This window comes from Oenanthe melanoleuca, chromosome 3, assembly GCF_029582105.1.
Source record: "Oenanthe melanoleuca isolate GR-GAL-2019-014 chromosome 3, OMel1.0, whole genome shotgun sequence".
Classification (NCBI taxonomy): domain Eukaryota; kingdom Metazoa; phylum Chordata; class Aves; order Passeriformes; family Muscicapidae; genus Oenanthe; species Oenanthe melanoleuca.
Window position 1 is genome coordinate 89,342,356 of NC_079336.1, and position 26,621 is coordinate 89,368,976.

The 26,621-nt window shown below is 35.9% G+C and overlaps 1 protein-coding gene across 1 annotated transcript in view; it reads right to left on the reverse strand.

Annotated features, from left to right (window-relative positions):
• Positions 1 to 26,621, reverse strand: part of USH2A (usherin) — a 365,445-nt gene that overhangs the window by 153,765 nt on the left and 185,059 nt on the right. The window contains exons 34-37 of the mRNA XM_056487445.1: positions 26,085 to 26,256; positions 21,774 to 21,921; positions 15,029 to 15,180; positions 11,156 to 11,318 (exon numbers count right to left, since the gene is read on the reverse strand). Coding sequence (XP_056343420.1) covers positions 11,156 to 11,318; positions 15,029 to 15,180; positions 21,774 to 21,921; positions 26,085 to 26,256 — 635 coding nt within the window. The remainder of the gene's footprint in view (positions 1 to 11,155; positions 11,319 to 15,028; positions 15,181 to 21,773; positions 21,922 to 26,084; positions 26,257 to 26,621) is intronic.

Sequence of the window (26,621 nt, forward strand, 5' to 3'; positions counted from 1 at the left end):
TAACACACTATTCCAAGTTGCCTGGATAACAACATTAATATACAGTAATTATACAATTAGTTGTAACATTAAATTCTAGTTATAGCAGAGTGATTACTCGGCAATTATAAGAAGTATATAATTACTCAATAATTAGGAGAAGTATGTAATTACATAACCATTTTATTCAGCTCAAAAAAGAACTTGCAAATTTACAATGAGATAGACAACATAGCAGCTCAAAATTTTTCATTGCTTCTAATAAAAAGCTGAAGAGTACTTGCAAGTTTCCTAGCCCAAAATTTTACACAGACAAAAGGTGTTTTATCCCAATTCCCAGACAAGGAACTTACTGCTGCTGGCAAGTAAAATATTAGGACATTTTTAAAATGCAGGTCTTGCTGTGGCTGACTTGCAATATGCAGCTTTGCCACTTCTCGCTGCCTGAACTGTGCTTTCAGTGGGCTGGAAAATGCAGACACATAGGTTCAGCCTGACAGAAAGTGATACAGTGATAACCCTGTCATATCATCCCATGCCATTCCTGCCCAGGCTGCCTCAGGGTGGACCCAATTTGTGAGTATAAGCCCCTCTTTTTCCAGTTTTCCTGGGTGTTTATTTCTCCATCCTGCTCACAAGTCCCACTGCAGCCCACTGGCCAGTCCATTGCAGCTGTAAACAGCAGCTGCCTCAGACAGTGGTGAAGCCCTAAGAGACATTGCTCCACTTCAGACAAGTGGTTTGTAGCAGAACACCTCCTCATTTCTGCCTTGTAATTCCTGCCATGAACAGACACCAGCACCCCAACAAGCAAGATTTCCCCATGATTCTGTTAACATGAACAACCTAAAGGGGCAGGAAACAAACCCCTACACCTGACTCATCCATGAACACTTCAGGCATGCAAATACTTGCACAAAAAGATGAATCCTGACAGGAGAGAGCTCAGAGACACTATTTTCTACAGCCTCTTTTGCAGACATGAAGGGCTTCCCCAAGCTCCTTAATCTTTCCATATTTTTGCACAGTTATGGTTTTGTTCTTTTGTTAGCCTTCCTGCTCAGTTCTCCATATCTCCCCAAAATTATCTGAGGGACTTCTTTGCCTAAAGTAACTGAGAAATACTTCTGCTGTTCCCAGTTTATTCCTAGTTTCTACCAGATCAAAGGGTGCCAGTTTTTCAGGAAAAGATCCATATGAAGAAATGAGGGCTAAAGAATATCCATAATAAACTTAAAAGTGATGTATAGTTGAAACAAAGTCAAGGAATAAAATGCTTGCATTAAAAAGACACATGAATACATATATGGCATTCAAAATCACTGTTTAAAAGTGCTAAGAGCACTCTAGCTGATGAGTATCTGTACTTGAAGGCTCAGGATGGTTTTGAGTGGACACTCTTCAGGGGACTCCCTAGCAGATGTGCATTTCTGCTACTGAGCACCCCTGTAAAGAGGAGAATTAAGCTCCTGTGAGTCAGCAGTGCATAAATTACTGCTGTCCTGGGTCCATCATCCTGTGGGGTTCACTAGATTGAAATAACATAAATGGGTATCCTTTTCCATTCTTGTTATAATCATTGTCACAAGAATTTTAATGCCTCATATATTCCATAATTTTTTTTCTGTGTGCTGTACTGCTCTGACCTTTTCAATATTCTGTAATATGACTGGCTGGCGATTTCAAGTTCTCTCCTTTTTACAGCCTTATTAACTTGTGGGGAAGAGGTGAAATGCACAGCCAATCAGAATAGATAATATTGCAAAGGTCACAGCAGTACAGTATAGCATCAGCAGACACAGAATACTGTATATTAGTCATTAGCATCCTGATATCTTATTCGTGTGACAAAGGTTGTGAGGAGTGCAGGAAATGGGACAACATGAAACCATTCTCGTGGCAAAGAAATGGTACAAACTAAACACATTCATCTTACACTTAAGAACTTTTCTTCGCCCAGATCTGGAAAATTTAAATGTACTCTTCCCATACCTTTAAAAATTTATGTTTTTAAGGGAACAGGTAATAAATTGAGATGTTTCCTTTTTATGTATCAAACAGAGAAAGACACGTATTTCACAAGTGTGGGCAAATACCAAGTAATTCTATTAGTATTACTGTATTTGTGATTAATACCAATGCATACTTTACATATAGTTCCATTATTTCCTGATAACCTTTTTTTACATTACAGAACATGTTGCCCTATAATATTCAAGCAGACAGAAGCAGAACCATTACCACTGTAGAAGACTACTCAAAGAATAAAAGTAGCAAAAATCCAGCTCAAGGAACACTTCATGTGAGGATCTATACAAAGATTACTTAGTTAGCTATCACAAACACATACAGCTGTCTTTATGCTTGCTTTATGTGACTGAGAATACAGAGGTTAAACCTCGTACCATGAGCCACAGAAAAAGTTCTTATCAGATCAGAACAGCAAAATAAAAATGAAACAAGAACTCACATTTTGGCCCTTTTCCCCAGAACTCTTCCTCGTTGTCACCAGTTTCTGTCCCTATTTGAGACAGAGCTAGTTTGTGTCTCTTTGGCATCATGTCTTTGGTGGAAAATTCTGTGAATATGCACACTTCTTTGTGTCTCTGCTTATTCTTTTGTCTGTTAGTTTTGCCTATTCTTCAGCCTCATTAACTACCACAAAAGCTACTTTCCTCCCAGCTACGATTTTTCTTTTCTCCCTCTCTTCCTTTCCCATTGTTTTTAATGGAATATTCAAAATAAAAAATATCACTTTCCATTAGTTTAATTATCCCAGTAGAAAACCAGCTGAAATACTTCCTTGGCATTATTAGCAACTTTCTTTTCTTAAAAACTGTAATAATGAACTGTTCTCAAATTGTCATCTCAATTGTTATATTCTTGTGAAGTCATTTGGCTTTGATGCTATACCCCCCTTTTCAACAACCTGTTGGGGGTTTTTGTATTTTGAGACAATGCTGGTTTATGGTTTGGCATTCTGTTTTGGAAGATTTTTTCTTGTTGTTGCTTGTTTGTTTTCTTTCTTTTTTTTTCAGATGAGCACACTGCTGATTTTTTGCCTCAATGTCTTGAACCACTATTATTTCTCCTTCTCCTGAGCTGACAGATGTATTGCTCCTATGGACATATCATGGTCACAGTCCATCAAACTGAGTTCAAAACTTAAAGACTCTCTTAACACATGAAAACTTCACTCTCATGGGCTAGAAGGAGTTTCTGAATGAGTCAAAAATGGGTAATTTAAAAGCACTGTGGGAAAAATTATGAATCCAAAATATTAATTTTCCTGTAAATAAGAAGAGTTTCACATTATCTGCATTGAACAACTTTATCTTTTTACTTTTTCTCTGGGAATTAAAAGAAGTCTTTAATTTTAAAACCGAAAAATGGAAAATGTTTGAAAAACAAGATCAAAATCCATTTTGGCACGTACAGCAGAAAATTGAAATCTAAAAGACCCAGTTTCTGATTAGTATTTTCTGACTAGTACTCAAGTCATCACTCAAAGAGGATTCTTACAGACCCAGATTTGGTACAGCTATCTTAGATTGTCTTGAGACATATAGAATGTGTACACTGTCTGTCACTGACACAGGAAGGGGATTCTTCCTCCCTATTCCACCTGGTGAGACACATCTGGAGAGCTCATCCCATTCTGGGATCCCCAGTAACACAGAGGTGGACTCACTTGAATGAAGTTCATGCAAAGATAATTAAAGCCTTGAAGAATATGCCACATGAAGAGGGTTTGAGAGAACTGGGGTTGTTTAGACTCAACAAAAGGAGGAAGGATCTTAAAAATTCATAAAATATTAAAATATCTGCTGTAAGGGCATAAAGTAACCAAACATTTCTCAGCAGCAGAACAAAAGGTAATGAGTACATACAGAGAATACAATAAATTCTGTTTAAACCTAAGAAAAAATTATTTTTACTTTGACATTAGTTAAACACTGGAACAAGTTGCTCAGAGTCTCCAACTTTGGTGATTCTACTCCAAAGCCAGGTGGACACTGTCCTGGGCAATATGCTCTAACTAACCCTGCTTGGAGAAGAGAGCTTGAACTGGTTGTTCCCTGGAGGTGCTCTCTGACCTCAGCTGCTGTATGATTCTATGAAAATTTTCAGAACACTTCAAGAACCCTAAGGCAAAGCAAGGGTAATCATTATGATGAAAGCATGTTCCTGTCAGCTGAAATAAGTGATTATTAGGGTTACAAACACTAAGTAATGTGCATTTATGTGCTCATTAATTCTACAGACTGCAATATGAATAAAGCCCACAGCTTGATGAGAGAGCTCACACAAGAAAGCACAGACCCCATGGATGGTTAATGACTGCAGCCAGGGTTAGGCTTTGTCATGATGGCAAGAAGGAAGGAACCTTCAGTGTGTGGGCTCATCTACCCTTTGGAGCTTCCAGCTTTGAACTAAAAAACCTCTGTAATTGTTGATGAAGCTGCCAAGAAGAAACTTTCCTGATTTGAATTGCTGTTTTAGTTTTTCTCATTACTCTTTTATAAATACAGAAACCTCGAGTCTTGTAGTTGAGTCAGTTTCATTTAGACCTTCCAGTTAAAACAATGTTTTCAGTGTAATGTTAAATCTCTGCTGTAATTATATTCATCTCTACTGAGACTCAATTTTCCTGCAATAGCACCAAGAGACATCAGTCTTGGACCCTGCACGCTGTAGAGAGACAGTTTTAGAGGCACACACTAAGAATGCAGCCCATGACCTAAACCAAACTCTGGAAAGCATTCTATGAGCATAACCAACTTCTCTGGATTTTAAAAAGGTTTCCAGTGCCCAAGCAGTGTTATCCTGATACAAACAGGAGGAAGTGTCCCAGCAGAGTTTAGTAATCCAAGTGGAAAAACATCATATTTGACACAAGATATCAAACAGCAAAAGCATTTGCTGCACTTGCAATCTTAAGCTGATGACAGAGCACACAGTTACTGATTTCATCCATTTTGTTTGAGGTCTTTTATAGACATATTATGAGACTTTATCAAGTTTATTTCACAAGGGATTTTATACACTAAAAAAAAATAATTCAAACACAATTACCTTTTAAACCTTCAAGTTTGCTTCTCCATGCTTAGAACATTCTTTCTCTAGCTGCAGCAGTACATAAATGGAGATTATCACAGTATCTGGTTTCTGAATCTATGCCCATAATTCATGGATGCCAATAAGAATTTTCCATTCTCCAGGGACACTATCAGAAGGAGACTAACTAAACACACAGAGCAGAACTTGGAGTCTCAAATCCATAATCAAATATCTAGATTGATTGTGTCACTTGCACTTGTATTGATTTCAATTGGAGCAGCTGACCCAAGGGAATAATAAAAATGTGGAATAAAACTGATTTATGAGAAGAAAATAAATCCTTTTGTGAGAGGTAATGAATTGGTACTATTTAACCCTTTCAATCACAGAGGGAGAACACTATTTATTTTTTCAGAATGCTGAGTTAGCCGAAAGAAGTCATATAAAAAAAGTCAATACTGTCAAATGTCATTACACTTAGTTGTAATACTTTGGAAGGAATGAAGCTCTAAACTTGATCTAGGATTTTTGTTTGACATATGACATTCTTTCAGTTTTCTCAGTCACCTTTCATGAGGCATCATAAGTGATGCACTTGTAGATTGAAAGAACCACAGAATCACTCAGGTGACTTTTTATTGTACTTACTTATAAATTACCTCCCTCCAGACTATTTAGGGCAAAAACATGAAGAGTAACTGAAACAGCCACATCAACTGCACACAATTATCCCAATAAAAGGATGACCTATCATAGTGCTCTTTCTGCTATCACACTAGAAACTTACATAGTCAAATAATAATTTGATTCCTCCTTATAAAGCTCAAAGAAAAACTTCACCAAAAGTCTGTCAAATCCCAGTTTTAATCAAGTTTTCTCTACCTGAGAAAACAGATGGGGTTTATATTAGTTTCCAAAGAGAAGTTTATTTGTTTGAAGCCAACACAGACATATTCAAACTCAGTTTCTTTATCTGTGCAAGCTCTAGCCAGATTGTGGATATCTTGTTTGGGTTATGCCACTGACATTAATCATATTGTGCTTAATGCCATAAATTGGTTTTTTGCATTTAGTAGTTACCATAGACACCTAAGCACAGCCAATGTAGTCTTCATGTGGGTTAAAAACTCTGAAAGACATTCATTAACTAAATGACTGTTTTTGTAGGAAAACTGATTGGCAAATTCCCTTTTACTCAATACTGTTTACCAGAGCCATCTCTAGAAGATTGCTATTATTCCCTAGACTATTCCAAAGGAGTAGAAACAGTCTTGTAGCCATTACTGCTACAGGCAGTCACTAGGAATTTCAGACTGTTAAGAACTGATAATACATTCCTTACAAAAATGGGGTTCAGCCCTTTGTGCCAACTTCATCACATGAAACCAAACAAATTACAAAGTACAAGACAGACAATGTACATGTGACAAAAAACATAACTATGGGAATACAGTGATGCAGATCAATTAAAACACCATCTCTAGTCTGATGCTAGAGTCTTTACCAAAGAAATGGTCAGATGTAGGAATCAGTGACTTTAATTTTGCTTTCCTCAGAGACACCTGTACTAAGGAAAAGAAAAGAACAGCATACCTGATACTGACTGGAATTATGCTTTTAGATGGTGCATTGTGGAGCTGTGCAAAACCTACTGAAGCTCAACTAAACAGTACTCAATGACCATCCTGAAGTGCATGCAAAACCATGAGTTTTCTATCCTCCTCTATGGTCAGACAATCTAAACTATCTTCTCCTGTACTATATTTCACACTTGCAGTGACCTTTTCCACCAGTTTAGGATAGTACTTGCTTGACCTTCTATTTGGTTACTGATAATATTAGCAGGTACACACTATTTACTAGCATCTTGCCAAGCCACCATCTTAAAATAAAAAAAGTATCAGCAATAACAGAATTAAACAGCAATGAAAACAACAAGCTATGTGTTACAAAACATTTTTGTTGGAACAAAAAGTCAGTAATTTAGGCATATAGCTAAAACATTCTCTCTTGCTTTTATGCATTATAATGTATTCTTTGATGAATTATTGTTGTTTTTAAGAAGATACACATTCTCCATTCCAAAAAATACCCCACAGCAACTTAAAATCTTTTGCAAATTATTTAAGATGATCTGGCCCCATTAGGAAAAAAAAAGGTCTAGAATTAAATACAACTTGTCTTAATATTGAAATAACCAATAAGCTGTCAGGCTGCTCACTTGAATTACTATGAGGTATGCATATTTTTAAAAGCAGATGGATGAAAAGTGACATGGTATCTTAAATAAATATGATGAATGGCAGAGCCATTTGGTGGAAAAACAGTGCAATCAAATATTAAGACAGTCAGACAGAGACATAAGTATGTGAAATTTGAAAGACTTGGAACAGGACAAGGAAAGGCACTAAGCCTAGGGACAGCCATAGAATATTTAGCATGAGATCAGCTGGTGCCTCTACAGTGTTGGAATAACAGGTTCATGACAGAGAAAGTGTTAAGTTGCACGTTATTTAAACACTTTCCATGTCATCGACCTGCTATCTCAACATACCATATGCTATAGCAGGGCACTGATAAGATAACAACACATCAAGCAGAGTTTCACAATATACATTAGGGATGGCAGTGCAAAAATGCAGAAATACAACGTGCATTAGAAAAAAATCCCATTCTCATAGGGGGATCCTTTGCCCTGTCCAGGGGCTGTACTTATGCAGAAGGATTTCCACTCCTCAAAAAGTCTGTGTCTCTTAAATCCATCCCTCAGAGGCAGACTATTTCTTACTTTAAAAGGAAAAAAAAGACCAGGGAGATATGTTAGATTCAAAGGTAGACCTTTTAGGCCCCACATAGTTAAGCTAAAGCTGAAAAAGATATTGATTTAATGAATGCAATTCTTTGATGAAACACAATAATCCCCACATTATATAATAGATAGAGGTATCTAATCACAGATACCTCTGCAACATGTCTTGATATGCTTAAATATTAAGTTCCTTTAGCTTCAATCCTTTCCAATTCTACTTAGAAACAGCTAAGTAAAGTATACAAATACTAAATTTTCATTAAAGTATTGCCAAAATATGTTTGCTTTCTTTTTCATAATACTCTTCCTGATGGGCTTTTTTTAAGCAGTTCTCAGAATTATGTAGATGAGTACCCTATTGAGTATCCCTATTTTCAAATAAAAGCAGGTCTTGGGCTGGAATGACTCTACCAGACAATCTCTACATCTCCCCTTCCTCCATAAGAGATATTAGTTTTACATCTAATAATCTTTGCAGTGTTTTGCAACAAAAGTTAGTTCAATTTGTTCATAATAAGAGAAGGTGACTGGACTGTTTGGGAAATTATGTTTGCCCATTAAACACTCATACCACTGCCAGAAGCTTGAGTTTTTATTAATGAAAATAATTGCAAAGATTTTTAATTCAAGAGATGTATACAGAAAAATTACCCAGTATTGGTGGGGTCACTCTTTCCCAAACTGACACATAAGGTACTGCTGAGCAGACCACCAACTGGAGTGATAGGTGCAGGGATTTGGATATTTACATTCACCTTCTAGGTGAATTCCCTCTCCCCTTTTTACATTTCAATTCCTGCCTCTTTAACAGACGTTGCAGCGAAGAACGAAATACAGTTGCTCATTATGTCAAGAAAATACCAATTAGCCATCAGACAATTCAATAAACTTTGTGTAAATATTGTGAACAGATGATGTCTTATATAAGTTTGATGAATTAATGCTTAATTTTCTTCCTGCATAACCCCAAAACAGCCAGCTTAAATGTCAATTGCTAGAGCTCTGACTTCTGGGGGGAAACACTCTTTACTTCTTTAGCATTGCAAAGCAAAGTTTCAGCAACAATGAACAAATGTAATGTAATTTTCTGGGTTCTATTCCCCAATGATTCTTCCACCACCACCACCCAGCTCTCCTGAGTTGAACTAACATAGCAGGCACTTTAAGTCAACTCTTATAATTGCTTCCAATTTGCCTGTTTTGCTTTTGGCAATTAGCAAACTGAAATGTTATCATGAAAGAGTCCATCTCATTTATAAGGCCAGGTTTTCCCTCCACTAAAATATGCAGGCACTCTGTTCTTTATTACCAGCAGGAGATAAATGGCTGGTTTTCGTTGCTGAAGAATATATAATGGTTAAAAAGTCACTTTTTTCCTCCAGCTCTACATAAATCACAGAACTAGTCAATATTTAATAATGCTTGCCTTGGTCTGGAGTCCCTTGATCACCCCTGTCATGTGTAATAGCTCCCTCTCCGATATCTTTGACATAAAAGCCCAGCTTTACTGCAATACTAACATGTAGAGGGTCATTACGGATCGACATTTACCTTAATCTGTGACTGCCAACCATGAACCGATAAATTCCAGCAGATTCCACTGGGAGAAATCAGTAAACTTCTCAGTGGAAAGAACTGAAGGAAAATTCTGCCGAGAACAGAATACATTTTCTACAAGGGCTGCTCTGCAAATGGGTTCTGACTTTTGAAAGTTCTCTAGCTGCACAGCTTTGCAACATTTAATACCGTTTTGATGGTTTGAGAGACGGGATGACAACCGAGGATGACATGACTTAGAAAGCAAGCAGAAATTTTCTTTGCAAAAACAATGCAAGATTAAACACAAGGGGAATATGGCTTCTGCATTATTCACCCCGCTGCCTTGGCGGAAATGGCTCTGCTGTCACAGGTCCAGCCAAAATGCTGCTCCTTTTTTTCAAATTGATCATCACTCCTTCTCCTCATAATCTTACAAGTGCTTCACAGCAGAATACATCAAAGCCTTCACTGCATAAAAAAGGGACACAGCAGCCTTTGTGAGGGGTCAGCTGAGACTGCCTACCACGCGTTACCTCCTCAGTGAGCGTGTTCCTCCAAAGAGCGCACAAACAAGTTCATTTATAAACTACTTTAGAGAGGACAGCAATTACAGCAACTGTGTTCTCTTTAGCACCAATACTGGAAGCAACAAACCAGTCTCATTCCCAGCAGAAGAGGCGAGTTATGAAGTCATCAGTGGTTCAATTCCCTGTTACTGCATTTACAATAGCGATTAAATTTGCGAACAGTACATAGAGGGATTAAACGCCATCCAAACATTATTTTCAACCACAATTTCATATTATACTCATAAGAAAACATTTTTATAGTTACCTAATGTCAATCATGCTGTTTAAAGTGCACTAAAAATTAATGACAACATTGTTAGGTATAATTCATAAACATTACTTGTGTACAATATTCTATTATTTATTATACCTTAGAGCACACGCTTAATAGCTCAAATTGACATATTAAATGCTCATACTCATTTTGTGAACATTCATTTTTATTTACTGCCCAAGTACTTTACATTTATATAATTAGAGGGCATGGCATTCTACTTTCAGCTAAAAAATACAAGTTTTCTATTACATTTGAAAAACAGTCCCTTTACCTCCTTTAGTGCCTTAGGCTTTTACATAGGGGCAACACCACTAACTCTGCCTGCTCTCATTTAGCAGCATTTTAACCCAAGATCACATTGCTATGCTTAAGTTTAAAAAATGTAAGGAAATAAAAGGAACAACCTGCAAGGTAACCCAGTGGAAGCAAAAGAACAAACTGCAATGCAATAAGGTGGAACAGAGAACTTTTTACTTGTCAGGTTTTTGTATCTCATGCTGAGTCTGTTTATAATATAGAGTTGGGTTTCTTTCCCTTTCTTCTTTAAATTGTATCCATGATCAACCATATTATGAACAGCTCTCACGAGTTCTTTTGGTTTATATAAGCAAACCAACTGAAATTTTGTGAGCATAGCTTCCTTATCTGAGTGAAGGTGGCAAGATAAGACTCCGTGTGTATATCTAGAGAGTAAATGAGTGCAGAGAGCTTATCTTTATTTGCCAATTTATGTGTTTGTACAAATGTAAAGCGCCATAAATCAAAGCAGCAGTTCTTAAAGAATAAAATTGATAATTCTAAAATAATCAATGGCACAGGGAAAAACGAAAAAGTAGAAAAATTTAGTGCTAAAGGATTTTTTTTTTAAATAAATGGAATATCAATGCTATCATTAGACTTATTATGAAGGGAAAATCATACCTTGATCAGCATAGAAGAGACCAGTGACAAGGACTGTGTAGGTCAGTTTTCCATTAGGTTTATTTGGGGCAAGCCATTTTAATTGAACTTCTTTCGACCCATCAACAGTAGTAAGGACATCAATCATTCCCTCAGGGGCAGCTTCCAAGGTCCGAGCTTCTACCTGTGAATTCAACAGGAGATGGAAATTTGGTGCCATAGTCACAGGGAAGGAATAAAAGATGCAAAGTTTAAGAAAAGGTATTTCTTAAGAAAAAGTAACTAACACTGTCAGCATCCTGATTTTTAAGCACATTGCAGTCCTTTTATCAACATCTGTTTGACACTGTCCAGCTACTAACCTACTTTAAATAGAGACTACTGTAAGGAACAGGAAACAAATACTGGAAAACAATGAAAGATTAATTTTTTGAAAACATCATTGCACCTAATGTGGATGTACAATCTCACTGTAAGGAAAGGAATCAGCAACAGAAGACCACATAACTTTATTTTCCTTAAAAAGCAACTGCAAGGAATATGCATTTAAACACTGTAGTAAATTATTACAGATATTTATGGGGAAAAAATCCTTTGTGGAATAATGGCTGCTCCCTAAATTAACTTCTACATTCACCTAATAAAATTAAGTTGCAATAAAAAGTAAATCTTTAAGAGAAAATAAGATATAAAAGAGCTGGATAATGTACTGAATCTGAAAGATTTGTAATATAAGTAAATAAATACTATTTAATATTCCAGTGTTTAGTATTGAAATTTCATAACTTGTAGTAAATATTCAATGCTATGGAACAAAGTAATTTGTTATTATGTTATTTATGGCAACAATTTTGTTTCTCCTACATTATTTATTTGGTGTTTTCTAATGTATAAGATGGTTTCACACCTTTGTAAGTGCCTCTCAGCTGCAGGTTCATGGGAGTGCTAATAAATGCTATTTTTAATCTGCCACACCTGCTCTGTCATCTAAATAACCAAACATATTTTCTCTGTCCTTGAAACATGAATGTTGTACTTTTCCACATGTGAAGATTGGACAGTTTATTGTTTACACATGCCATGTGCACCAATATCTCCATATGTGCTTCTCTATTTATACACTTACACCTATATTTAAAGTAAGCAATAAGTTGCAGTGAACTCAACAGGACAAAGTACATGCTTAAAGATAAACAAGTACTTCACAGAATTATTGGATCACTGCCACATTGATTATTTGGTATTTCAGTCAGAAACATCTTTATGTAAGGATTTAACTAAACTCTGCTTTCTGAACAAAAGAATTTCCAGTAAAGTGCTCCTAAATGCAGGTATTCCAGTCAGAAACATCAGAAATGTGAAGAAACAATAACAATTATTTTTTTCTACTGAAGAAGATTCAAAATAATCTTTAAATAATATAAATTTGTAGCAATCTGTATTATGTCCCAAACAGTTGCAACAGCTGTATTATGTCTTTAGCTTTTTCTTTATGATGTGCTATGTAAACATAGGGCACAGAAAACCTTTTACATACTTACTTTTCTAAATATTACTTTACACACCACTCCCTGGTATTTTCAGACATATTTACTAATAACTTAATAAACAAAGACTCTGCTATCATATAAGCAACATCAAATAATATGGTAGGCATAATAATATTGGGAAAAGTACTAGCATACATATAAAAAAATCCCTGAAATTTAAATCAATAGCAGTGGGTTGAGATGAAAAATATTTAGTGTTGAACATTTCCATTTATTTATAAGACATTTACAGAAGCTAACACATTTCAACACTAGCATAATTTTAATTGTCCTGAATTTCTCCAAAGAATCTATTAGAGGATACACTAGCCCGTAATAAATAATTTTTTCCCACTTTAGGGACAAAACCCCCAAACAATTAGAACAGGCAAAAGCATTATCTTGGGTGTAATAGGAAAAGATTTAGAAGTTTTAGAATTTACTTGTTAACTATTTGCATCACACTTGAAAATAAATCACAGTCACAGAAAAAAAAAAAGTCAAACAAAAACTACCTACACCAAAGAAAAATAAGTTTTTTAAATAGAATAACAGCTAATGCTCTCATAATTAATTTATATCTTCAGAGCCACCTTCAGGAATATAAGGTGGACAAATTCCATATTTAGGAGAATGTCACATGATGTTCCTTGATCAATTAGGGCACATTAAGCACAAGATCAGCAACAAAAATAGCTGGAAGCATATCAGTTTACTGCTGGGAGATGTTTCCCATTCTATTTAGAGCAGAGGCAAAACATTAGGTTTCTCTTTTTTTTTTTTATTTTTTTTTTTTTTTAAAGTGTTGGATTTACTCTGTAATTTATAAGAAAGTATTTTTTTAAAAATCAAATGAAGAATCAGTGCTTTAACTTCCTGGCACACTTAGGTGAGCCTAAATCAAGATGTACTTCAATTGCTGTGATTAGAGATGGATCACTGGCTTTGGAAAACTGTTTGTGTACTGATCATGGGATGCAGATGAGTATCAGCTACAGCAATCCCTTTCAATTGTTCCAAAAGTCAACTTACAAGTCTGTAGCTCAGTGGAGACGTGAAAAAAGATTACTTAAAATATTTTTAAAACCCCTAACTGCTGGTGTTCTGTTCTGTCCTTTTGATGCCTATTTGATAGGACAGTAGTACTGAAAACATCCATATTTCATCTGCATGCAAAGTTTGGTAATGACTGGTCTTAAACATCACTACCAACACAATGGATTAGGTTATTGCACATCAAGTACCTTAAAACAAGGTTTCCTTTTGGGGTATATGTGAAGCTGTAAAAATGTACAAGAAAAACTGGCAAAAAGCCATTCAAGCTTTTAAGAGTAAATATTCTTCAAAGTAGAGCAAGCTATAAAATGTTTAATGGTTATAAAGTCTAGTAGTCTTCTGCAGATAGACAATGTTACTGGCATTTGAACTAAAGCAATCTCAGAAATAATATTGGAAATGTGACTAACAAACTATAAAACAAAAACAAAACCTGGAAGTTCTTTCCTGACACAAAATAAATTGTGATGGTAAAAAATAGAAAGAAAACCACAAAATCCTCTCAAATCTTTCTCCCTTTTCTTCCTTTTCTTTTTACCAAATTTAAAAGCCTACAAATAAAGCTGAATGAAACAAAAATCCCAGAATAAACACAGGCTTCTTTTTCAGTTATGTTTGAAAACAAAACCAAGCACAGTAGATACAATTCTATTTATTGATCAGCTACAGTATTATGAAATCATAATACATTTTGTAGTTCAGATATATGTCTAAAAACCTTTAACAAAATAAAAAAGCCTCAGAAGGTCTGTTTTTCACAAATTTGTCAAATTTAATATTCCTGTATTCTCAAATCCTGAAAAATAGGGCATTATATAAGACTGTTGATATCTGTCCAGTATAATATTTTGATCACATGCTTGTATTCAAAAGATTATGAATTACCATATTTTCCTTGCTCCTGTTGCCACTTCTGGCTTCTGCAATTCTCAAATTAACTTCAGTCCTTTCAGTCCAGCAGCTAGAAATTTGCTCATTACTAGAACAGTAACTCTTTCTTTATATACATCCTTATAAATCTGGTTAAAGCACACCTGCACCTTTCAAACATATTAACTCCATTTAATTTTAATAATGTGTGTTTCAGCCTCCCTTTTTGTCTTCCTTCACTGTACCTACATTCTACTTTGGAATGGTGCCTAACAATGACCTATTGAATCTTTAGCAGCTCTTAAACAGGATTTTTTTTTAAATGTCACATTTTGCCAGATGGGTTAGTACTGCCCAGAGTGAATCATCACCATTTACTCTGATATTCACTGTCATCTGACATTTATTACACTCCCAGAATGTAAATTAAGGTACTCACCAGTGGACCTAAAGCACAACCTTTTGCAGTACATGCCTGGACTCTGAAGGAATGAAGACTCCAAGGAGCAAGCCCAGAAGCATAACAACTTAGCTGTGATGAATTTTGCAGCAGAACACCATCCATGTACAATCCATAGCTAGTAATAATACCTATAAAACAAAGTGAGAGCTCTCAGTAACCAAAAAGCTACAGAATTTAGAATGAAAATAATGCTACAGACAGCAAGGCAGTAGTAGTGGTATTTCAGGCTGTTTACAACTGAGCAGATACTGTTTAGCATGACTGAGCATTTAAAACTCAAAATAAACAAACCCTTCTATCTTTAACTGTTGAATACCTCACAAGTGGGCTGCATCTCTTTAAACAACTACACTATTCCAAAGATTACCCCTAACAAACTTGCTTCTGAGCAGCAGCCAACATCACCTTGGAATGAGGAAAACTGAGGCAATTCTGGTTCACAGAACCCATACTGTGCATGTGGTTTTTCAAACTACACAAAAAGCCATCTCACATCTTAACAGCTGTAGACTTGGAAACAAAATCTCCAACATAACTGAAATCTGGAAGGACAACTCAGGGCAGTGCTATAAATACAATAAAACAAGTAAACAACTAACAAGTAAAATTGCCACAAAACCACCTTTTTCATACTCATTCTTTATGACAACTATTTCAGATTTTCAGCACTTTGCCAACAAATTACATACTTCATTAATTTGGAGTAGGGTGGTTGAAAACTGTTACCCACTTTTCTAAATGAAATCACAAAATAGTAATGGTTACTATTTCCTTCTGAATATGCTGTATAAAAATTCCCACTACTCCTTGCCTATTCAATCTAGAGAAAGAAAACATATTTAGAAACTCAAACATTAGCAACATTTTTAGACAGAGGAAAGAATGTATATCTGGCTAATACTAAAATTGCAAGTGATTGCTTATCACATTTATAAGGAATTCTAAAACTTTGTTTTTCAAAGGTACATGGTAGGATAACAAATCCTGTACAGTGTTTTGAATTTAATGAACTAAAGATTTAGTTTTACAGATTTGCTTAGACTTTGGAAACTAAGCTTGCAAAGGAGTACTTTTTCTCAGGGCTATTCTGCCATCTTTCTCACTTCTGAATAATTTCCCTTTTAAAAAGTTATTTCAATGAGGAATCTTAAGGCAAATAAACAAAAAGTTATAGGACTCATTTCAAGTGATTATAGTTCAGAAGATGCCTTCTAATCCTTCCATTATAGAAGATAAATTCCATTGTAAAACTATAGCTCAGTTCACCATTCCTTCCCATAAAAATTATTTTTTTTATTCTACATTGAGGAAGATCCTGTGTGAAATTAAAAAAATATTTTCCCCTCTACAAAATGGAGAAGTGATTCATAAATAGAAGTGTACACACAACTGTTTCACCTGAGCTTTGAAGAGTTCTGCTTTGAAAGATTTATATGCTAAAGAACTGAGTATGGTGAAGTGATTCACACACTCCTCAATTCTTTTCTCTTCTAGAAAAGTGAAGGCTAAACTCAACTCAGACAGTAGAGATGTGTGTAGGAGGTGGTCCTGGGAAATCTCACACTATCAATATTGCCACATTTGACAGGCTTCCTAAAGCAAAAATCTCTTGTGGTTCTGTGTCTCTTTGTTTGTGAAGCAATAACATTAATGGTTGATATTTTTCCAGTATTAAATAAACAAATTTTATATATATATGGGTATATACTTTAAAATATTTTATTTATCTCAGAGGGGAAATGTGAATGCTGACATTAAGGATGTGTTTTACAGGGGAAAAATGCCAAACACTGGGATATTTTAAACACCTACTCTACCTGTAGCACTCACTCTTTTAAAGTATCATAGAATAGAATCATAGAATTACCTGTGCTGGAAAGGACCAACAAAGATCACCCAAGTCCAACCCCTGGCCTTGCACAGGACACCCCCAAAAATCACACCTTGTGCCTGAGAGCATTGTTCAAACTGTTCCTGAACTCAGGCTGGCGCTGTGACCACTTCTCTGGGAAGTCTGTTCCTGTATCTGATCACCCTCTGGGCGAGGAACCTTTTCCTGCTATCCAGCCTACACCTCCCCTGAGACAGCTTTATGCCACTCCCTTGGGTCCTGTCATTGGTCACCAGAGGGCACAGATTAGTGCCTGATAAATCACCATTAATTCCTTAGATACTCATGGTAACAGCATGAATCATAACGAGATCATTTGGCATTAATGTTTTAAAGAGTTCCTGAAACCACAGCACTGTGCAGCATCCACAGTTGAGGAGCAGCTTTGCTGCTCAGCACTAGTGAGCTTTTGTTAGTTCTCCAAGAACCATCATCTCTGAAAATTTGATCCATCACCTCTTGATTTTACTTCTGCCTTTGCCTTGCAGAACACTGATGGAAAAAACAACAGCATGAAAAGAAAGAGAAAAAGTACATTTCAGAGGAAAAGAGCTAATAGTCCATTTTTGAGATGTGAATCCATTTTTCTAAATTAGGCAATAACTATTTTTACCAGGGATAAGTAACTGTGCCTCCCTATTTCACCAGTATACGCTTCCAAAACATACAGACAAAAAGTTCAAAGTTAGCCCAGAGTTAATAAACGTCTTGAGACTCACTGAATATTGCTGAATTTTACCATGCATAAAATATTTAAGACTAGAGGACATTTCTGTGATTTACAAGGCTTCCTGAGCAACATGTGGTCACCATGAAAAGATGCAGCTTCTTCATAATTATGAAATCTAGGTGGCTAGATCAAATCTTGATTTCACTGAAGACAAAATCTATTGTCTATAGTACCATTATGTTTCACTTTTGAAAAGAAGTCCAAGAATGTAAATTGAACTGAAGAAAGCTATAAAGTCTTCTTAGTCCTCCTTTCCCCTCTCTGGGTGAGGCTACATAATGTGTCAATGATATTCAAGACACTAAAGAGGTTTTGAATCCAAAGTAGTACAAGCACTTTACTCTTAAGGTGCAATCTAGAGGTCAAATCTTAAGCAAACATACTTTTACCTACATCAGTTTCACTGACTACAAACACCAGTCATCTCTCATAAGCACAAGGATTTGCAAGAACAAGTACTGGCTTAGTTCACTGAATAATTTTATAAATCTGTTTTTACTATACCTACTATTTTCCATAAAAATTCCACATGGCCTTGGAAGACACAGCCCTGATTTAGGCTTGGTTTTATCTATGATGTGAACACGAAGTGAAGTTTTTAAGAATTGACCAGCTAAGGAGAATTTTCAGTGGAAAATTTTCAAGGATTTTAAAAGAGCAGATCTTAAACTATAAGGCAAGATTATAATTGATGTGCTCTAAAGAACAGATCATTGCTTATTAAGGCCACTAGAATAATGAAAGGTCAAAACAGAATATCTGATGATACATGATTTCACAAGCCTCTACATATATTGCTCTCACCCAAATGGTCAATATTTCCTATATTATCTACTATCTACCTACATATGTGACAGTTGTGTGTACAGTGGCAGTATCTGGGCCAAGTCCCATCAACCATTTTATTGTTGGATTGAAAATAGGGCAAAATAAAACATTTATATTTCAAATATATTCAGTATGCCATCTTCCAAAAGTAATTTTTCTACTTGGTACATAAATGATATTTCGGAAGCAACTTTCAACAAATAATTGTGTAATTTCTCATTTTTCTATGATTTATTTTCCTGAAAATAATGTAAATGGGTCTTAAATTCAACAAAAAACTGGATAACACAAGCTTAGGTGTTCTGTACCCCAAAGCTTGTTTCTCCTCATTGTGCCATCTTTATGAAGAAGCCATGTAGCCTTTATTCTTGTTTGCCACCTCAGACCTCCAGGGCAGTATTTTAATTCTCCTTTACTTTTTTTCTAATTCATGGCAAGCAGTTGGAACCCATATATACCATGAGAACATAGCAAAGTCTGTGCTGTCCAGCCCCACTCAGCCCACACACACCCATCAGAAGCTGATAAGCTTCCTCAGCCCATGGAAATAAACAGCAGCATCTGCCAAGCAGCAGCAAACAAAAAGAGGCAGGAGAGAAAGGAATGGCCCCAGAGATCTAATAAGGAGATGACAATCTATGATATGCAAATCTTTGTAATTCTGAGGGTTCCACCTGAAACAAAGCCAAGCTCAGTATTTTCTAAAAGCACTAATTACACCTAGCAGCCTGAAACACACCAATTTGAACTAATTCAGTTCAAAGCAGGAAACAGTTTCTATGCTTTTGAAAAAAAAAAAAAAAGCCCACAGAAAAATCAAGAATGCACCAGTAGAATGCTGAAGTAAGAAAATTTTAGGGTAAGTATCTAAGTACCTTCTGCTGGTCTTTCTCAATTTTTTCTCTTCTCAACTTACACGGTTTTAAAACCTGACACACAGAGAGATTATAAATGGTGTGGCCACAAGGCAGCCCAAAAGATGTTTTGAGAATCAAAAGTCACTAATCAACCCCAACCTTTCTGATTAAGCACTTGCTCAGTAAAAAGTTTTAGAGATTATTTGCTGTTGGGTTTTTTGTTTTAATTCTTTTTGAGAAAATGGGGAAAGGATGGAAATAGAAAATTGAAGAATGAGAAAAGATATTACCAGATAAATCATAGAATCATGTAGTTTGGAAAGGACCTTGAAGTCCAGCTGTTAACCCAGCACTGCTAAATCCACCCCTAAACCATGTCCCAAAGTGCCACATCTTTGCATCTTCTAAATACCTTCAAGGACAGTGACTCAGCTGCTTCTGTGGGCAGCCTGTTCCAATGCTTTGGTTCTTCATGGAACCCTTTCCATGAAGGAATTTTCCCTTGCACACAATCTGAACCTCAGTGGCACAACTTGAGGCTATTTCCTCTTGTCCTATTGCTTGTTATTCGGGAGAAGAGACCGATCCCCACCTGGCTGCACCCCCTTTCAGGCAGGTGTAGAGAGGGATAAGATCCCCTCTGAGCCTCCATTTCCCCAGGCTGAACACCCCCAGCTCCCTCAGCTGCTCCTCATCAGCCTTGTGCTCCAGCATCCTCCCCACCCCACTGCCCTTCTCTGCACTCAGTCCAGCACCTGAATGTCTTTCTTTAGTGAGAGGGCTGGAACTAAACACAGGATTTGAGGTGTGGCCTCAGCAGTGCAGGGTACAGGGGGACAATCACCACCCTGCTCCTGCTGGCCACACCATTGCTGATCCAGACCAGGATGTCACTGCCCTTCTTGGCCACCTGGGCACAGCCTGGCTCATTCAGTTCAGCCACTGCTGGCCAGCACCCCCAGGTGCTTTTCCCACTCAGCAGCTGTCCCAGCTGTGGCACTGCTGTGACCCAGGGGCAGGACCCAGCCTGAGCCTTGCTGAACCTCACACCGCTGGTCTCAGCCCATGACCAAATTCAGTCACGCGTCCCAGCTTTTAGTTGCTTTAAAAGTAGCTGGTGGAAATTTATTTCCTAAACTCTAGGTCTTTATTGTGTGCTGTTGATAGGCATGTATAAATATGTATATGGACATACATATTTATATTTATTTGATTAGTTAAACCACTCTCTAAACCATTTGGATTTTTTTCCACAGTGCAAGGATAACAGGATCAGGTCCTGAGACTGACTAGAAAATAATGCCTATTTCAGTGAAAATTATTCAGACTGTAGCACTAAGCTGCATACATGACTTTCCTTGCCATTTCCTTCCCTCCCATCCCTTCCCCTTCCCCTTTCTCCTGCCTCCTTGCCTTTGCCACACATGCTGATGAGATTTTAGAAACAGAGTTAAAAAGTTTCTAAGAGGCTAGGAAGCAAAATCTTCCACAATGACTTCCATACAAAGAACCATAAATTATCAAATACATTATTTAACAGGTGACATATTCTTATTTCTTTCTAAATTTAATGTAAGACCTTACAGAATACAATCACCACTTTTGGGGAAATCATTTAAAATGTCTTTAGTGAAGTTGAACGAGTAGGATGTGCTCTATCATAAGTGAAAGTGGAAAAAAACTTGCCAAAAGGATCAAATGAAATTAAGGTGAAACCACAGAGAAATAATCATATTAATTGAAATAATATCATGAGCCAATGAAGAAAAACATTTCTGATACTTCAAATTTAGTGATTCCTACATAGCATTGCTCTGATTTTATTATCATGCATGTAACAGTGATTTAAACTGTTACATGCATGATAATAAAATCAGAGGGAATTCCAAGGTAAATGATACTGTGCAACCCCACTAGAAAAGTAAAATTGGTCTAAAAATTATACATAAGGATGCTTTGTAATGGAAAACATTTCTAAACAAAAGAAAGTACATTATTTAACTTTCACAGCCATGGAAATGCACAACTATATGATAAGTGTGCAGAAAACAAATCTAATTATTATTACATATCAATTAATGTAAAAGAAATTGATGTTTTATTGGAGGGTGAAATTAACATCCTAGACTGATATTCTCCAAGAATGCCTTTTCCTCAGCTCAGTTGTCCTGGAAAACACTGAACAATGAGATGCAGTACACAAGAACTATCAAAAGGGAGCACTTTTGAGCCACTGAAACCACACGACGAGCTGAAAACCACAATCTCCCAGCTGCAGACAATGATACTATCTCAGGTATTTTATGTGCTAAAATGATCATTAAAAATTAAGCACCACATATAAGCTGCCATTTAGAATATTAATTTACCTTTACTAATCATCTTTTTAACTTGAGGCTAAAAGAGTTCACTTACCATTCGGATACTCAGGCTTAGTCCACGAGATGTTAAAGGAGTCAGATGCATGTGACTGGGCTTTTGGAGCAGGAACCCCTTCTGGTGTACTCTCATCTGTTACAGCCACGCTGGCTTCACTTATTGAACACCCACCTCCAGTGCAAGCCTTAAAATATTAATCAGAACAAATAAACACCTTGCAATCTAGTACCAATAATTTTTGCAATTATTTTTTTGCCTAAGTTTCATTATTCTTCCACATCAAAACTTAGCAAGCCTGTGATTTTCAAGTAAGACACTTTTCTTAGCATAGATATGTTTACCTCTTTTCTTAAATAGCAAGAGGATGTATAATAACTCATAATTCTTAGTTTTTAGGCATTCTATAACTGAAACATTCTTCTCTACTTCACAGCAGCACCCAGAGCATGAGCAATTACAGTAGTGAAAAAACACCCTATTATAAACCAGCATGTATTAGTTGTTATGACATATTTATGGAAAATAAAGTAAAATAATTTGTATTTCAGTTACCAGAGCACAAAATGTTACCCACCCAATTTTTATATTTTGCTTGGGATATGAAGTAATACAATGTGTAGGCAAAATTGCATATCACTCCATATAACAGGTTTTTAAAGTTTTATGTGCACACAGCTATGGCACGTGATGCTTTGCCAATTATTTGCACTAACACTGATGACAAGACTACACAAGTTATAAAACACAAAATATATACCTGTACTGGATTTAAAAATTTTTGTGTTAGGTTATTGTTTATTTTTAGGGTTTTGTTTAATAATAAAACTAATCTAAACCTGAATTCAACAAATATTTACATTTGGACATATATAAAACATATAGGATTATCTGTGTTTTTCTAAGTTGTCCATGTACTAAAATGGACAAGTGGATCATCAGCACATAAAGAACCTTGCTCTCCAGATCTCCAGGAATAAAATCTATTAATCTAATTCTCTCAATCTATTATATTTTATATAAAAGGATTAGCTTCAGTTTCCCATTTCCCATTGTTTTTCATATCAGAGAGCAGTCAAACATATTCCCTATGCCCTCCCAACCTGTATACTGACCCAAGGGTAAAAATAAGTATTATTTGTAAATGAAAGGCTCTTTTATACATAAAGATTGTTTTGATATCACTGGAAATTACATTTCCAATATAACTAAGGAATGCCTCCATGTTCAGTCTGAATTAGCAAGTAAAGATGAAAGAATGCAACCTCAGTTTTGGGAACATAAAGAAAAATGGCATTGACTCTAAACATGATAATGTTTATTAAAAATCCCCAAAACTAGTGTCAGTTTAGATGGATGCTCAGGTAACTATTAGCATTTTCGTAAGTAAGATTTTTAAGAAAATTATCCTTCCAGGAGAAAAAGAGTAATCTTTGAATTATTCAATTTCCACTGGTTTCATGAAGAAGCCAAAATGAGCAGTTCTGGAAGGCCTCTTTCTCATTTATTCCTTACTGACTTGCTGACTAATTGATTTCCACCAGGCATACTTCAGCAGTGGAGAGCATTTCATTTAAGGGCTTGGTAACAGCAGCCTTTGCATTTATTTCATTTATTTCTTGAATTTCATGCAGCTCAGTTTTTGTATCTCTGAAATTTGCTGGGAGATGAAGTTTCTGGTTCTTCTAGTGAAAATCAGCAAAAGAGAGCTCATCTGCATTTAGGTAGTGGGATTTTGGATCAGTCTATCCAAACAGACTGGACATCTGGCAATCATATCCAGTGATGCTCAAAGCCATGAAAACCTCCACCCAGACTGAGCTCCCATTTTGTCACTCAGGTAAAATTTTGATTTCAGGTAAAATGTGCTAAAAAAACAAAGAAACTGGACAGCCAAAGATACAAACCACATCAGGTGACACCACAAAGCAACACTCCACCCAGGACCTGCGCCAGCTTACCCACACTGCAGCATCCTGAGGAGATACTGGCTGAACAGCTCAACCCCAGAGACCTTAATCATACAAATAAGAGTGACCCTGGCTACCAAAGGCAGCCTTTCAGCTTTCCATTTGCTTTCAGACTGGCCTGCCTCACACTCACCCAGCTCAGAGCATGAACAGAACAAAAATAATTTCCTTTGCACTAATCCAGGGAGACATGACCTTACGTCTTCTTGGCTGACATTTGGAAAGAAGCATCAGATTTGCTTACAATACCTGTTGTACTCATTTATGAATAAAATTGCTGCCTATTAAATGGCAGTAATCAATTCTGAAAACTGGTAACAGCATGCAAAGATAAACATTTTCTTAACTCTCTTCAATGTAGTTACATTAACCTTACATAGAAAAGTTAAAGCCAACAGCCTGTGAGGTGCTGAAAGTTTTCCTTGTGAGGCTTCTGATTCCTGTGTTCAAGCTGCAGGTTTTGATAACTTAACATGGAAACCAAAACAAATTCTTGAATGGATACAAACCAAAACTAATAGTAATTGTGAAACAAGGAAAATAAAAAGGTTCTAGCTGATAGAAACACTTCATTCTAACAAAAAAAAAAAAAAAAACCAAAAAAACAACCAACCAAACAAAAAGAATAATTTAGTTAAATTTTCCACTGTCAATGGTCGTTTGGGGTATTTTTATTCTAAAAGTTTGATTGAAATTCAGTTAAATTATATATTAAACACTAAATATTTTGATTTTTTTTCCAGATGCCTATGCTTGATTTGAATTTTTTGTGAATTTGGTTTTTGTTGGTTTGTTTTTTTTTTTATATTTGGGGTTTTTCCTTTCATAAAGTATACAAGTAACATTTGACCATGTTTAATCTTCATGACTTTTAAACCTGTGATAGCACATTCTTCTCAAACCAATCTAGGTAATTCTATGTATCATGGATCTAAAAGTTTTAAGAGCTACCACACCTCAAAGACATTGAGCTTTTCATGCACTTTCAGACTTACCATTTTCTTCTAACTCACTTATCACAGACCACTGCATTTTATCCAGGTAAATCTGGTTATCTTTGTCACTAGAAGAAATTATCTTTTGCTATTTTCTAATTCAATGCAAATATTAAGGGGGGATAAAAAAATTACAAGGAAATGAGAAATAAAATATAAAGAGCAAAATGTTCCTAAAAATGTATTAGGTAACTTCTAGGAAATCTGCACACCCTGATGAAGCAAAACCAAGGTCCACACAACATTTCCTCCCATATCCCAAGGCAGAGCCACCAAAACAAGCAGTCCTGGTTGCTCTCCAGATTGTAGCTGTTAATTCTTCCCTGATGCTCTCTCCTTGTGCCCCCATGCACAGCAGCTGGGCAGGAGCAGAGAAGAGCTGTGGCACAGTGAAAGACAGCACAAATTCTTTTGTAAAAAGAATAAATAAAAAAAAATCAAGGCATAAAATGCTTGTTGAAGTAGTGTCTTAGTTTTGGACATGGTGTTATTATATATGCTAAGCAATTTACTATGCTGAAGTATCTAGGCACAAATGAATTAATTTCAACATGAATCTAAGCTTTAATTAGACTGAATATCCTTGTTTTTTTCAGCTTCAAGTCAGATCCTTATCATTACCTGAAGGTAGTTTATTTTTTGTGGTATAATATTTAGAACATTCAAGAGCATGTTAAGAAAAAATGAATGCATACCCAGTCTACATAAATGTAAATTTATTCATAATCAAGAGCAGAATATTTTTCTATGGCATTTATCAAAGCAAATATCCTTATATAGGTATTGTTATAAAATGAACAGTGCTCAAAAACAAGGGACAATCCCCTCCTTTTATTCACACATTTTCAGGTTTGTTAGTGAGCTGAAGCTGCTCTATTTCATCACAAAATAAAACCAGTAATAAAGAAATGCAGTGAAAACACTAATGTCTTTTAAGATCTTTTGAATACACACCCTGCTACTTTACACTGAACTCTTCTCTGCTATTTCCTTCTACATACAGATTTTAAGATGAAAGATTTTAAGAAGATGAAATTGCCATGGTACAAAATATGAAAGGTTGACACTTTTAAATACATTCAATGTTTTCTTTTAAGTTGGGTCCAAGGAAACATTTTTAAAGCATTTCACGTATTTCTGATCAATTCTTTATTAGTTATCCAACTTACCCTTGAAGAAAACCTGAATTTCAATTACATACACATTTTTGTGAGTCTGTTTTGAAACAAAAGAACCTACTTTTGTACAGGATGGCTCATCCACCTTAGCTTCAAAAAGAAGAGGTTAAACAAAGTGGACAGAAGAACCATTAAATATTAAGATGCTAACAAAGTCAGAACCATTTGCACCATTTTACACCTCTACTACACATCTTTAAAACTTACAGCTAGTTTTATGAGGTATTCAGTACCCGGGAAAAGCTGCGGAATAGTAAAATCCAGAAAAAGTTCTGTGCTGTTATAGATTACATTCCACTTTGTAAAATTCTGCTCATTGGTGGCCATATAAATTATATAGCGATCTAGGATTCCATTTACTTCTACTGGTTCTTTCCATCTGCAAATAAAAACAAAATATCATTAAGACCAGACCAAATAAAGATTCAGACCACGCTGAAAAATGTAAGGCTTTGTTTAGGGGACTTCATGGGGTTTATTTTGAGAATTTGAAAAAGCAGTTCTGCAATCACAAAAATAAATCTAAACCATACCTCTAATGCAGTATTTGTACTCAGTAGATAAATGATTACACACAAAGCAGGGGCTACAAAAGGGGCATATCACCAGAACATTTCCTGCACTGAAGTTTGCAGAGGCTATGCCCATATGTAGGTTATACTGATTGCGTAAAGACAAAATGGAAATTAAGTTGGCAAGTGATAATCAGAAGGTTCACAGAACCACTAAACTAATCACTTCTAT